Source organism: Mytilus galloprovincialis, chromosome 2 (assembly GCF_965363235.1).
Source record: "Mytilus galloprovincialis chromosome 2, xbMytGall1.hap1.1, whole genome shotgun sequence".
NCBI classification, from domain to species: domain Eukaryota; kingdom Metazoa; phylum Mollusca; class Bivalvia; order Mytilida; family Mytilidae; genus Mytilus; species Mytilus galloprovincialis.
The window spans coordinates 109,232,307-109,245,375 of NC_134839.1; the positions used below are offsets into that span (position 1 = coordinate 109,232,307).

At 33.5% G+C, this 13,069-nt stretch overlaps 1 protein-coding gene across 1 annotated transcript in view; it reads right to left on the minus strand.

Annotated features, from left to right (window-relative positions):
- Positions 1 to 10,972, minus strand: part of LOC143065345 (uncharacterized) — a 44,711-nt gene extending 33,739 nt beyond the window's left edge. The window contains exons 1-3 of the mRNA XM_076238874.1: positions 10,885 to 10,972; positions 6,357 to 6,427; positions 3,047 to 3,115 (exon numbers count right to left, since the gene is read on the minus strand). Of these exons, the coding sequence (XP_076094989.1) occupies positions 3,047 to 3,115; positions 6,357 to 6,418 (131 nt within the window). The 5' untranslated portion in view covers positions 6,419 to 6,427; positions 10,885 to 10,972. The remainder of the gene's footprint in view (positions 1 to 3,046; positions 3,116 to 6,356; positions 6,428 to 10,884) is intronic.
- Between the last annotated feature and the right edge of the window lie 2,097 nt (positions 10,973 to 13,069).

The window sequence follows — 13,069 nt, forward strand, 5'->3', positions numbered from 1 at the left end:
CATTTTGTCCACACAAGACTTACTAGTGACGCCCAGATAAAAAAAGTTTGAAAGCCGAAACAAGTACAAAGTTGAAAAGCATCGAGGACCAAAAGTTCAAAAAAGTTGTGCCAAAAACGGCCAGGGTTTTCTGTTAGGTACCAGAACATCCCTATTATTTAGAATAATTTATACTTTTGCAAACAGTAAATTTTATATAATGACTATACAAAAGATGTACATGATAAAACTGAAGTATTAGCTAATTACAGGAAACAACCGAAATACATTGTATAACCCGACAAAATGCAACACATCCGAATAAGTTTAAACCTCAACGCCAAGTGACGTCATATTAGAAATTGTAAAAAATGACAAAAAAATGACGTCACATTTGAATTTGTAAAAGAGATCATCAAAAAATGAAAAATGACGTCACACTTGAATGAATAAGATAGAATTAAGATTGGTTTAAGATTATATTTGAACTAAATACTGATATTACATTTAATAACAATGCACATTTCAAAACTGATTAATAGCAAACTAAGGTAACAATTAACTATATTATCCGATTTGTTATGACGTCAAACGTAAAACATCGTAGAGAATACGTTGAACAAATCAAATCTAATAAATGAAGGTGGTGATTAATTTTCTTTACCATAACACATGAATATAATAGAAAAGACGTCAACACATTCGACAAAATCCGATGAGAATTACAAATATAACATTAAACATTTTACATGAATTTGGGATAGATAAGTACCGTAACACGTCTTATGGTAATGCGAATTCACACTCAGCAAAACAGCAAAACAGTCACAATCGGGAATAAGTCACGTTTGGTAATTAAAAGATTAGACGACGTAATGACAAACCACAATCTACCATGTAGTAAAAATGTCCTTAGCTAGTTTGGTCAAAGACACATCATATGGATCCACCAATTGGTGATGGTGTCCAAAAAATTTACGGAGTGTCAATTTTAATCTGTCCTCCTCATAACTTTGTTGGGGCAGTTTCTGCGTAAGGATCACACTCCTGTATATGAAGTCTTGTTATTGTGTTAACAAGAACGAGAATAACGTATCAATTGTGATATGTAAACACCATACGAAGGGGCAGGGGGTATGTTAAAGAAATATGCTGAGAAATGGGAAATTGATAATTGGGAAGTTGAAATCGTCCCGTTTATCATAGATTTTCGCGTGAAGTCGTCCATCTTCGTCAATATAGAGGAAAATATCAAGGTATGAAGCAGTCCTTCTAGTATCAGAAGTATCCTTAATTTCAAGTTCACTGGGATATATGAGATGTAAGTATTGGCTGAAATATGGGTTATTCAATGATAGAACATCATCAATATATCGGAAAGTAAAATTAAAGAATCTTTGTAATCTTTGCGCCGTGTTTGGAAATTTAAAAATTGTAATAGCGTCTGTGATGTCCGCTTAAATTGTATAAACTTTCAAGATTTTGATAGAGTCTCAATTTGAATATCTTGACATGATTCATTTGACATTGTGCTATTACCGAAGAAGGATATCTGTTATCCGAAATATCTAATATTTGTTCCTTTTATAGTTATTTAATGGTGATGTTGTACCCTTTTTGACTTGTTATAAATTATATTTTGTAGTGTACAGAATCATATTACATGATACATCGCCCTATAAGATTAATCGTTGACTATTTATTCATTCATTTTATATTCTAAAAATTGAATTCTGTGTCCACACTAGTAGAAACATAAATAAGGACTTTAAGAGCATTTTGAAAGTAGAGCCCAGGTGGTCGTGTGGTCTAGCGGGACGGGTGCAGGCGATTTGGTGTCACGATATCACAGTAACATGGGTTCGAATCCCGGCGAGGTAAGAACCAAAAATTTGCGAAAGCAAATTTACAGATCTAACATTGTTGGGTTGATGTTTAGACGAGTTGTATATATACAACTCGTCTAAAAATCAACCCAACAATACGAGTTGTATATATATATATATATATATATACAACTCGTCTAAACATCAACCCAACAATAATATATATATATATATATATATATATCTTATATTCATTATCACTAGTATATATATTTGTTTAGGGGCCAGCTGAAGGACTGGTGCGTGAATGCATTGAAGACCTATTGTTGACCTTCTGATGTTGTCTGTTCTACGGAAGGGTTGTTGTCTCTTTGACACATTTCCCATTTCCCATTTGCATTTTCAATTTTATATAATACAAACAAGTCTAAACAAGTGACAAACCATACAATATGTATGTCCACTGGATCTCAGAGTGATATAAATACATAGTTAATACAAATTATTATGTAAGTCTGAAAATTACACCTAACAGTGTTAGAGTTAGATTTTCTACTGACAATATTTTGTCCGTCCATCAGCGGGATTCGAACTCACACCTTTAATACATTAAAGCACCTATCGCTTAGCCTCATGTCCAGCTCTCTAGACCACTCGACCACATCTGCTATATAAAAATATAACTTCAATAGTGGTAGTGTTACCTTGCCACGGAAGGTGAATATAGAGAAATTTGATATAATAGTTTTAGTCGTTTAGTATTGATCTGATAAATCTTGTATTGAAAGTTCGATGGGATAGATGCGTTTAATCGAATTCATCAATCCAGATCCATAAATTTTACATTAAACCTTACCATATAATAATGACTACTATCATAAAGGTTCCTGGTTCGATTCCCGGTCGGAATGAACATTTCAGGAACTGAATTTCCGGCTCTCCCTTGACACCAGTTGCGAAAGTGGTTTTAAGCAAACGATGATAGTCCGTCTGAAAGGGACGAAAAATGGCTGACCTGTGTTAAGAGATTATCTCTTGTACGTGAAATACACCCTAGTAGATTTCGAAAAAAGAGCAGGCTAATGCCGCTAAAAGGCAGCACTCGCACCCGCAAAGTGGAAAAGGATTAATATAGGTTGAATAACTTGTTTCCCAATCCACTATCAATTAATATGTTTAAACTATATAATAATGAATTTGACAAGTTGTTTTAAATACAAATAATAAAATTTTAACAATACCCTGTGCATCTTCTTCGACTGATCCTTCTCCCACATTTATATCTGTATGTACTGGAGTAATAGCATATTCTAAAAAAAAGTGTTGTACATTTAATTTTAAAATGAATTATATATTTCACCGAATCAATTTGTCTGGAAAAGAGTAAAATTAATATTTATACTTTATTCTATATTTGGAATGGTTTGGTTTTATACGTTTTTAAAGCATTTTCATGTGAATTATAAGAATGAACAGAACGCAAAACAAAATAAACATGTGAATAAGGCATGATGTACTAATTGTGTGACCTTATTTGATTTTAATTCTGGAAAACAAGTGAGCAGTGCTGAGTAACCGTTAAATTAGTCCTGGTAAAATTTGTACTGTTTGATACAAAGTGTTAGTTTAATAAGTGCATGGTTATATATTGTACTATAATTGAAGGTCTATGTTAGTAACGACTAAAGAACGCCAACATCTCAACATATACAATATAAATCCTAGTAACACTAGGCCGTGATCGCACTACGATCCTTGAAAAATGCAAATTCTGACGACCGTAGAGCAATCATGTGGAGAGCAGTATAGACGGGGTATGGTCCAGGTGAGGTCTTCATGATCGCAATAAACGTGGACCAACCTTTAAATTCATGGTGCGGTCATGGTGAAATCATCAGACCGTAGTATAAGCGCAGTGAAAGCATAGTAAGGTCGAGGTGAGATAACAAAGATTGCTGTACATTCGTAGCGAGAGTGTAGAGAAAGCGCAATCCTAGTTGTAGAGACTACGCTACGATCTCCCAGCGACGTTACTAGGACCTTACTACGACCATCAAGTTCTTACTGCGAACTAACCACACTTCTACTACGAGTATGCCACGTTTATACCTCGATGTTTAAGATCATAGTACGATTCTAGCACGTTCATGCCATCCTCATCACGTTCTTCTTACTACCTGACTACGTTCATAATACAACCATTTCGAGTTCTAGTCATGTCCATTGTCACTTAAAATATATAATTGCTCTCCAGGTTTTGTTTCAAACGTCAATTTCAATCGAACCATGGAAACACAATACCAAGTACATGTAGTAATGTTTCTACAATCATTAATACAGATACAAAACCTTTTTGACCAGGCAATGACATTGTTATTGAGATACCGAAGAAGAAGAATAAGCAGCAATTTTAGACGGCGGAGGTCTGTTTGGTTTGACCTTGGTTATCAATTGATATGAGACTCCAGTTTAAACATTAGGATCAGTTAATAAACTAGTTACGAATCGAAGAGGAAACTTCCTCCTTTATTTTTTTCAGAATGCCACCACAGATGTTTGATGAACTGCTTAACAGAGTTGGTCAAAGATTCAAGAAGACAGGTACTTTACTATACTATAAGCACATTTTTACCCGAGGTTTCCCGAGCCATAGTTGAAGAACATAACGATGAAGTGATTTCATGTCCACCTTTCCCAAATTATTTGAGGTCTATAGCAGACAAATTACAGAAGATATAGAACGTTCTATATGCGTGTGGTACATTAGATTGAAACATGTTGTTATTAAATGCCCATCTAAAACTGGGCCTCTATACCACAAGGTTTCTTCCTCACTGTTTCTCTTGCCTTGGTTGATACTTACTACATGTTTTTTATGCTGGCATGACTATTATGTCTCCAAGGAATCTACGTATTTATAAAAAATAGAAGGAATGGAATGTTTTTCTTGAACACGATGTTGGCGTTATTACTGAGAGCACAGTAAGTTTGAGCTTTGAAAATGGTATGATCGTAGTATGATCGTGGTACGAGCGGTCTATGGTCGCAGTGGAAGCGTAGTAAGATATTGCTGCAATCGGATAAATCGTGGTATGGTCGTAGAGAGAACGTGATGAGCGTAGTACAATAGTGATTATCGTAGTGAGGTCCCAGAATAAGCGTGATGAGAACGTGATTTATGGTACCCAGATCGTTGTAGAAGCATATTGAGGACGTAGTAGCATCATAAAAAAAATATGTTTGCATGCCACTCATACCACGACCTCACCATGATCTGAACTTATTTTTAAAGTGGTGAGTGTTTTGCGATCTTGGTCTAGTGTGACTGTGTCTTTAAATCCTAATTAATGAGTTACATTTTTCTGTATACAAGGGAATAAAATAAATTAAGGATTATGACTCAATCAGGTCTATATTTTTGAACGATTTTGTTAGATTGTTTGGTTAATTTATATGTGACGTCACTTTTTTGTGGTGCACATTTCGTAACTATATTGTTGTGTACTGTGTGTGGGAGGTAATCATTGTTATTCTATTATTTAAATGTTTTACTGCACTATTGTCATAAAGCGACGGGTTTAGCTAGCCATTAAACCAGGTTCAACCCATCCGTTTTTTCTTAAAACGTCCTGTACCAAGTCAGGAATAAAGCAACTATTATCAAATAATAGACCAATTTCGAGTTTCCATCGCCGGAAAAAACTCTTCAATTATGCGCGCCTTTATGACGTCATTTACCAGCTATGTGGGGTCGCCTGTATCCACGCACTAATAACGTTCAGCAATCGTCATTGTGCAGGATGAACTACGAATAATGTTTGTTTTGTAAGTACTTAATCACAATTATCTAACGTCAGCAGTGTTAATTGTCAATAATGAGAGTGTAATTTGCCGAATAATTCGTGCAATATAGTATTATAATTTTCCAACCACTCGTTCAACATTGGAACGGAAGTGACGATGCCTCTAAATGCACTAATTATGTTCACTAAAACCAGAGTTTTTGACGAAAATGCATCGAACTCGAAAGTTGTCTATTCGTTTCCAGGTATGTTGGCGTTTATTTTCGTAGCAGTTCAATTATTTTGTTTTCCGTTGTTTTTTTCTATTATAGTAGACGTGTTTCCTTCTGATTTATGTTTCTGATCCGGGTTTCTTTTCAATGAATCAATTTATGAATATTGAACAGCGGTATTCTACTGTTGCATTCATTTGTGTGCTTTCCGGTTATATGAAAATATATCAACTTTTCAATTTTTCAGAGTTTCATTATTAAATACAAGATACAAAAAAAAATGATTCAATTAACCAGAAACTCAAACAATACAATATACTAGATTAAATTAAAGGAACAAACAGTGCAATAAAAGCACCAACAGGTTATTCTTGGTAACTATGGTGTTAACAAAACAGGTGTATAGCAATTAAAAAGCTCTTTGCACATTCATTTCAGCGTTATCTATCATAGTGCACTTTAAATTTTTTTTTTAAACTTTCTATTCGCTTTTTCTCTCTGTTATTGTTTTATATTTCAGAAAAGAATTAACTCACCCACATAGGACAAAAGTAATGTACAGCAGCAAAAAAAGCAGGTAATACACTTTATTCTCCATCAATAGTTACTGCAATAGACAATACACATGTATGTATGTATTTGTTTTCAGAAAATTATACTTATCATAGCATTTTTTTAAATATGTTTTTGATCTGTAAGGATGTTGAGGACTTCAGTTCAAAATATTTTATCATTTATACGACAAACTTTACAACTCTTCTGAAAAAGGTTGGTGCATTTCCCCCTTTACAGTAATGCAATTTTATCATAATTAATGAGCAGATTTTTTATTTTTTTTTATTTCTTTTATACCACCGCACTTCCGGAATATGACAGTTCTTGTCCATTCTTTTTTGATGCGTTTTGTTATTTGATTTTGCCATGTGATTATGGGCTTTCCGAATGGATTTTCCTCTAAGTTCAGTATTTTTGTGATTTTACTTTTTTCTAAGGGCTACATATGGAAAAATTGAAGTAAGCTTATTTCTTTTTAAAAAATTTCTAATTATTTTTAGTTATTTAATGTGTGCATTCTCAATCAAAATAGTTTACATGTGTAGCCAGTATATTCTTATTTGGGGGCAAAAATCAAATAAGTGAAAAATTGTAGAATTTAGACGAAATAAAACAATAGTATAATCTAAACAACGGGATTTTTTTTTATATCCGTTCCTTAAACGCCGGTGGCTTCAGTTACGGACAAAACGTTGACAGCTGACAGAACTTTCCATTGACTCTAACGAAGGCAATATAGCAGATACATAGATACATCTAAGCAAAAAACCAGATAGCATGTCAAAGATTTATAATTTCAGCAAGTAACTTGATTTTTGGTTTTCCTGCGAAGATAATCAAAATATCTTAGCAAAATATGTATATTCGGTCTTTAGTTCCAGATACATGATTTTTGAGTAGTTATTAGTGGCGTTGAGCTAGCTGTCAGTAACTTCGAATACTCTAAGATCTGAACTTAGTATATTTTTTATGTTGAAGGACTGTAAAAGTTCTCTGTCACGTCCGGTCTGTTTTTGTAACTTGATTTTCTGCTTTATTTTTCTGATGAGGTTCGCCCTTTTAAGTGATTGTTTATAATTAGTACTGCTACATCACGGTCCCATGTTAGGGGATGGTGGTCAACTATCACGTTAAGTCCCACCACATTCTGTATTTGCTTCTACTGAGTAAGCAGCTTGAAATTCAGCGGTTGTCGTTAGTTGCTGTCTATTATATTTGAATCTCGTTCGTTATTTTTCTCGTTCGAATTGTTTTACGTGTGTTCTTTCGGGGACGTTTATAGCTGAATTTACGTTATGGATTTTGTTTATTGTTAAAAAATTTGTTGACCTCTATATCTTTTCGTGTCTGGTGTAGACTTGTCTCATTTTATTTGTATAATCACTGATTCAAACAAAAAATACTCTGAAACTGACATTATCAAGATGCTTGATTTCTGGATCGACAACATATTTGTTTGTTTGGAGAAATTGTTTTCAACAAACTATCTGCATCCATGGGAACCAATTGTGCCCCTCTTCTTGTCGACTTGTTCCTTTATTCTTATGAGTCTGACTATATACAGGAACTTCTCAGGCAGAAAGACGAAAAGTTAACCTGTATCTTTACTTTCCGCTATATAGATGATGTTATCTCACTTAATAACTTAAATTTGGTGACTATTTTGAACGTATTTGATTAATCAAACTAGAGATAAATGATACAACAGATACAGTAAAGTCTGCCTCATATCTCGACTCACATCTCAAAATTGTCAATGAGGGTCGTTTGACAACTTATTTGTTGTGTATCCATAGCAACTACCTGCATTTATTTGCTTTAACATATTGCAAAAAGGGGGAAAAGGTGTCACATATTTCCTAAAAATTTGGCAAAAAGTAGAATTTCAATCCAATGGATTGATACTTTTTACGAAACTGTTTATATATATATATCTTCATTTTTATGAAGCCCAGGTGGCCCAGGTTGTCGTGTGGTCTAGCGGGACGGCTACAGTGCAGGCGATTCGGTGTCACGATATCTCAGTAGCATGGGTTCGAATCCCGGCGAGGGAAGAACAAAAAATTTTCGAAAGCAAATTTACAGATCTAACATTGTTTGGTTGATGTTTAAACGAGTTGTAAATACATAATGTACACAGCCATGTATCACCATCACTACAGATCTAACATTGTTGGGGAGTTGTATATATATATAACAAGTCTAAAAGGGTACAACATCACCAAAAACACATTAAAACGAACAATATTTTAGATATTTCGGATAACAGATATACTTCCTCGGTAATTGCACGATGACAAATGAATCATGTCAATTCAAATTAAGACTCTATCAAAATCTTGAATTGATCGCCCCGTAAGATTTATCGTTGACGATTTATTCAGTCATTTTATACTACAATCCCGTTTCATTTTCACAAATGTGATCTAGCGAATTTGACTATTTACCGGGTTTGTAACAAATAGAGCAACGCATCGGGTGTCACATGTACAGCATGATCTGTTTACCCTTTTGGAGCACCTGGGATCAACCCCAGGTATTGGTGGGGTTCGTGCTGCCTAGTCTTTAGTTTTCTATAGTGTGTCTTGTGTACAGGTATTTGTCTGTTTTTCTTTTTCTTTTGTAGCCATGGCGTTATCAGTTTATTTTTCGATCTATGAGTTTGAATGTCCCTCTGGTATCTTTCGCCCCTCTATCATATGTTCCGGTCCGTTATATATTACTAGTAATCAAATTGTATATTGACAGACCATACGGATATGGTCCGAATAATCATATGTTCTGACCGTTTATAGCTGACTATGCAATGTGAGCTTTGCTCATTCTTGAAGGCCGTACAGTGACCAATAGTTGTAAATTTATGTGTCATTTGCTCTCTTTTTGGATAGTTGTCTCATTGGAAATCAAACCTTATCTTATTTTTTTATAATTAAGAGCAAAAGATACTAGATGGACAATCAAGCTCACTAGTTGAAAATAAATGGAAAAAGACAAAGACAAACAGACAAACACCAACGCAAAAAAAACACAACAAAGTAATTTAAAGACTGAACATCACAAACCCCACCAAAAACTTTTGAAAATCTCAGGTGCCCGTAAAGAAAAGCAGATCCTTTTTCTACACGTGGCACCCGTCGTGTTTCTCATGTTAGTACAAACCCGCTAATAAGTCTAATCTTGTAGGTCACATTCGGGAAAAGGGGCCGTGATTGTAGTTACGGCATTATGAACATTTCTGTTAACATCTGTGAAAGAGATATCCTATAACGGTCAACCAATCAAATTTGAAAACTCTTTACAAAGTAAATACACAGTTAGTAATGAAGGCTTTGTGTTTGTGTTATGAATGTGCATATAAATGGAAACTCATCTTCCTTTGATTTGATTTTTGATAGATATAATGATCAACTATAATCTTTCTTTGGTGTAACAATAGCTACAATCTGCATTTATTTGAAACAAAATATTGAATAGGAGGTAAGTTGAAAATGTTACACAAATCCGTAAGGTTTGGACCAAAGAAGAATTTCAATTCATTAGGATGATACCTTTCCTTAAAACCATAGACATCAACAGGTAAAAAAAATCATATACATTACAGCTTAATTTTCAATAAAATGGAATTGAAAAGTTCGAGGGTCAAATCTTTGTTGAAAACACTACGATAATTTCTTGGTGGTAAGGATTTGAAAATTCAGGCTGTCTAACAGAAAATGGCCTCTATACCATGCTAAAACAATCTTGCTCGTATAAACCCACTTCGAATGTTATAATATTCTTCAACTATCTAAAAATTCATTTTATTGTACAAACACTTTCGCAGTTGAATAGCATTGAGGACCAAAATTCCTAAAAATGTTGTCAAATACAGCCTGAGGTAAAAAGCCAATTGTAAGTTTTGTAAACAGTTATTTCATAACTGTGTATTGCTAATATAGCACTCTATGTGTTTTCTAGGAAAAAAATGGAATTTGTAATTTATACTTGTTTCAAATATGCGACTTTCAAACTGAAATTTCTCGAAAAGTCTGTTAAGTTTAGTATTCAATGTTTCCTACAGTTGTTTTTCATCCTTCCACTTTTTGCGCATGATGTCGTTAGTCTGTCGACTTTTATTCATGGCACATTTGATAAAGAATTTTCGCACAAAGTATTTAGCATTATCAAACAGATCAGATTAAAACTGCTGCTTTATGTTTAACGTGTTTCCATCTGACGTTAAGAACACAAAAACCTACGATTTCTCTTTTAAATTGCAAAATGTCGAACTTCGTGGAAAATTCAAAACGGAAAGTCTTTTATCAACTGGTAGAATCACATATGAGGTTTTTTTTCAAAGTCGCAAGAATTAATTGATAAACGTTTACTTACAAATTTATATAAAAGGCCAAAAAAAATAACACACTTTCATGGGGCTAATTGTATCTTTGATGAGTTAATTATTGTCAGAATACTTTACTTTCTTGTCTAAGACAAAAATATTAATGTATACAATAAATATAGACTTACCTGTTTAAGAAACCTCTTACTAATATTTAAAGTATCTTTTTCAAACTATCGTGAACTTTAACAATAACTGTCATTGGTCTAATTCGAATCAATTCGGAGAAAGGTTTAACAATTTAAAGGAAATGATGATAAGTCTCAAATAACGTTAACTTTAAGTATACATACCAAAACTATTTTGACTTATTTATTTGTTTGAAGATTTAAAATACAAAATCATATAAAGCCTTGTTACTTATTCTTAAACATAATAAATGTAATTGACTTAAAACAGTAGAAAAAAATCAGTTTATAAGGACTGCCAATTATTCATTTAAACCCATACGTCAAGTAAAATATGTCTAAGTGAGTAGTTTTAGACTAAACTTTCCGTTTATCTAGATAAGTGATATGTAAGTGATCAGGAAGTTCTGCGATCAAGGTCTTAATATTTCAAATCATTCTTCAATGTAAATGCTAAATTGTTTATTTACTGAAAATAACATTATCATTACATTTAAATACAGTTTGCAATACATCAAGCTGAGATAACTTAAAAAATAATTTCTTGCTATTTCTTATACTGATATAATTATGTTTTATTATATATATATATATATATATATAACTCGTCTAAACATCAACCCAACAATGTTAGATCTGTAAATTTGCTTTCACAAATTTTTTGTTCTTCCCTCGCCGGGATTCGAAACCATGCTTCTGAGATATCGTGACACCAAATCGCCTGCACTGTAGCCGTCCCGCTAGACCACACGACCACCTGGGCTCCACAATAATAAAGCTTCCGGTGGTCGTGTGTTACCTTTCCTCGTCAGTTTTAATCTAGCGTCGTACTAAAGTACATGATATATAAGGCATGGAGATGATATTGTTACAGATCAGCTCAATTGTCTATAGTTTATATATATATATGTCTGGTATACACAGATTATCTACAATTCATTTAAAGTTCAAAATATATTTATTGAACTTGTAAACTATTTTATATTTCCCTTTACATCTTTGTCGCTTGGGAGTGAAAGAGACCACTGACAAATATAGGTGAGCGTTCCAGAAATTGCTGACATCAGAGATTGTTTTCAGGATATTAAAAAACCAAACATGAAGTCGTTTAATTTCCTATCATTGTTAGTTACTTATTTAGAATACACAATGATAATATATAAATAATAATGTTAGTTAAATTTTCCTTCATATACTAGTATTACAATCGGCAACTAAAAATTATTAGTAAAATGATAATTAGTAAAAATTATTTTATTAATTATTTTCAGTTGCTGATTACAAAATTTTGAATTTTTTGAAATACTAAGGCTTTTCTACCTCAGGCATATATTGCCTTAGCTGTATTTGGCTAAACTGTAAGGAATTTTGGTCCTCAATTCTCTTCAACTTCGTACTTTATTTGGACTTTTTAACTTTTTTGGATTCGAGCGTCACTGATGAGTCTTTTGTAGACGAAACGCGCGTCTGGCGTATATACAAAATTTAGTCCAGGTATCTATGATGAGTTTATTTATATATGAAAGAAATTGGAAAATTTGAAATACATTAGACACTAGTATTATTTTAAAAGGGTCGGTTCAGATCATAATCAGCAGACATTATTTTATAATTAACGCCGCAGATATGATATAGTATAGAAAGTTAATATAGACATTTTAATGAGAATGGAAATGGGGTATGTGTCAAAGAGACAACAACCTGACCAAAAAATTTAACAGCTGAAGGCCACCAATAGGTCTTCAATACAGCGAAAAAAATCCCGCACCTGGAGGCGTGCTTCAGTGGGCCCCTAAAAAAATTAAGTATGTCTAAGTTACTTATTTCAAATTGTTAATTATAGGCAAATTAATATTATTTCATCTTCCTCCCTCCTGAAAAATACCCATGTATTGCTTAACTGTATACATCCAACAAGTAGTCTGGTTCGAAGTGTTTTCTACAACTTATTTGGTTTATAGGAAAAAAGGCGAATAATCTTCAGCAAATGATTATACAAAGAAAACCAAGTAAATGAGGAAGTTAATCACATGGATATAGATTAAAGCACTGCTACCCAGGTGTTTTATGACAGTCGCTACACAAGAGGGCCTTGCATTGTCAGTTTTAACAGTAAATAGTAGGGATGGCAACAAGTACTCGAGTACTCGGGTACTGGGTCGGAAGGTCGAGTACTCGAGTACAG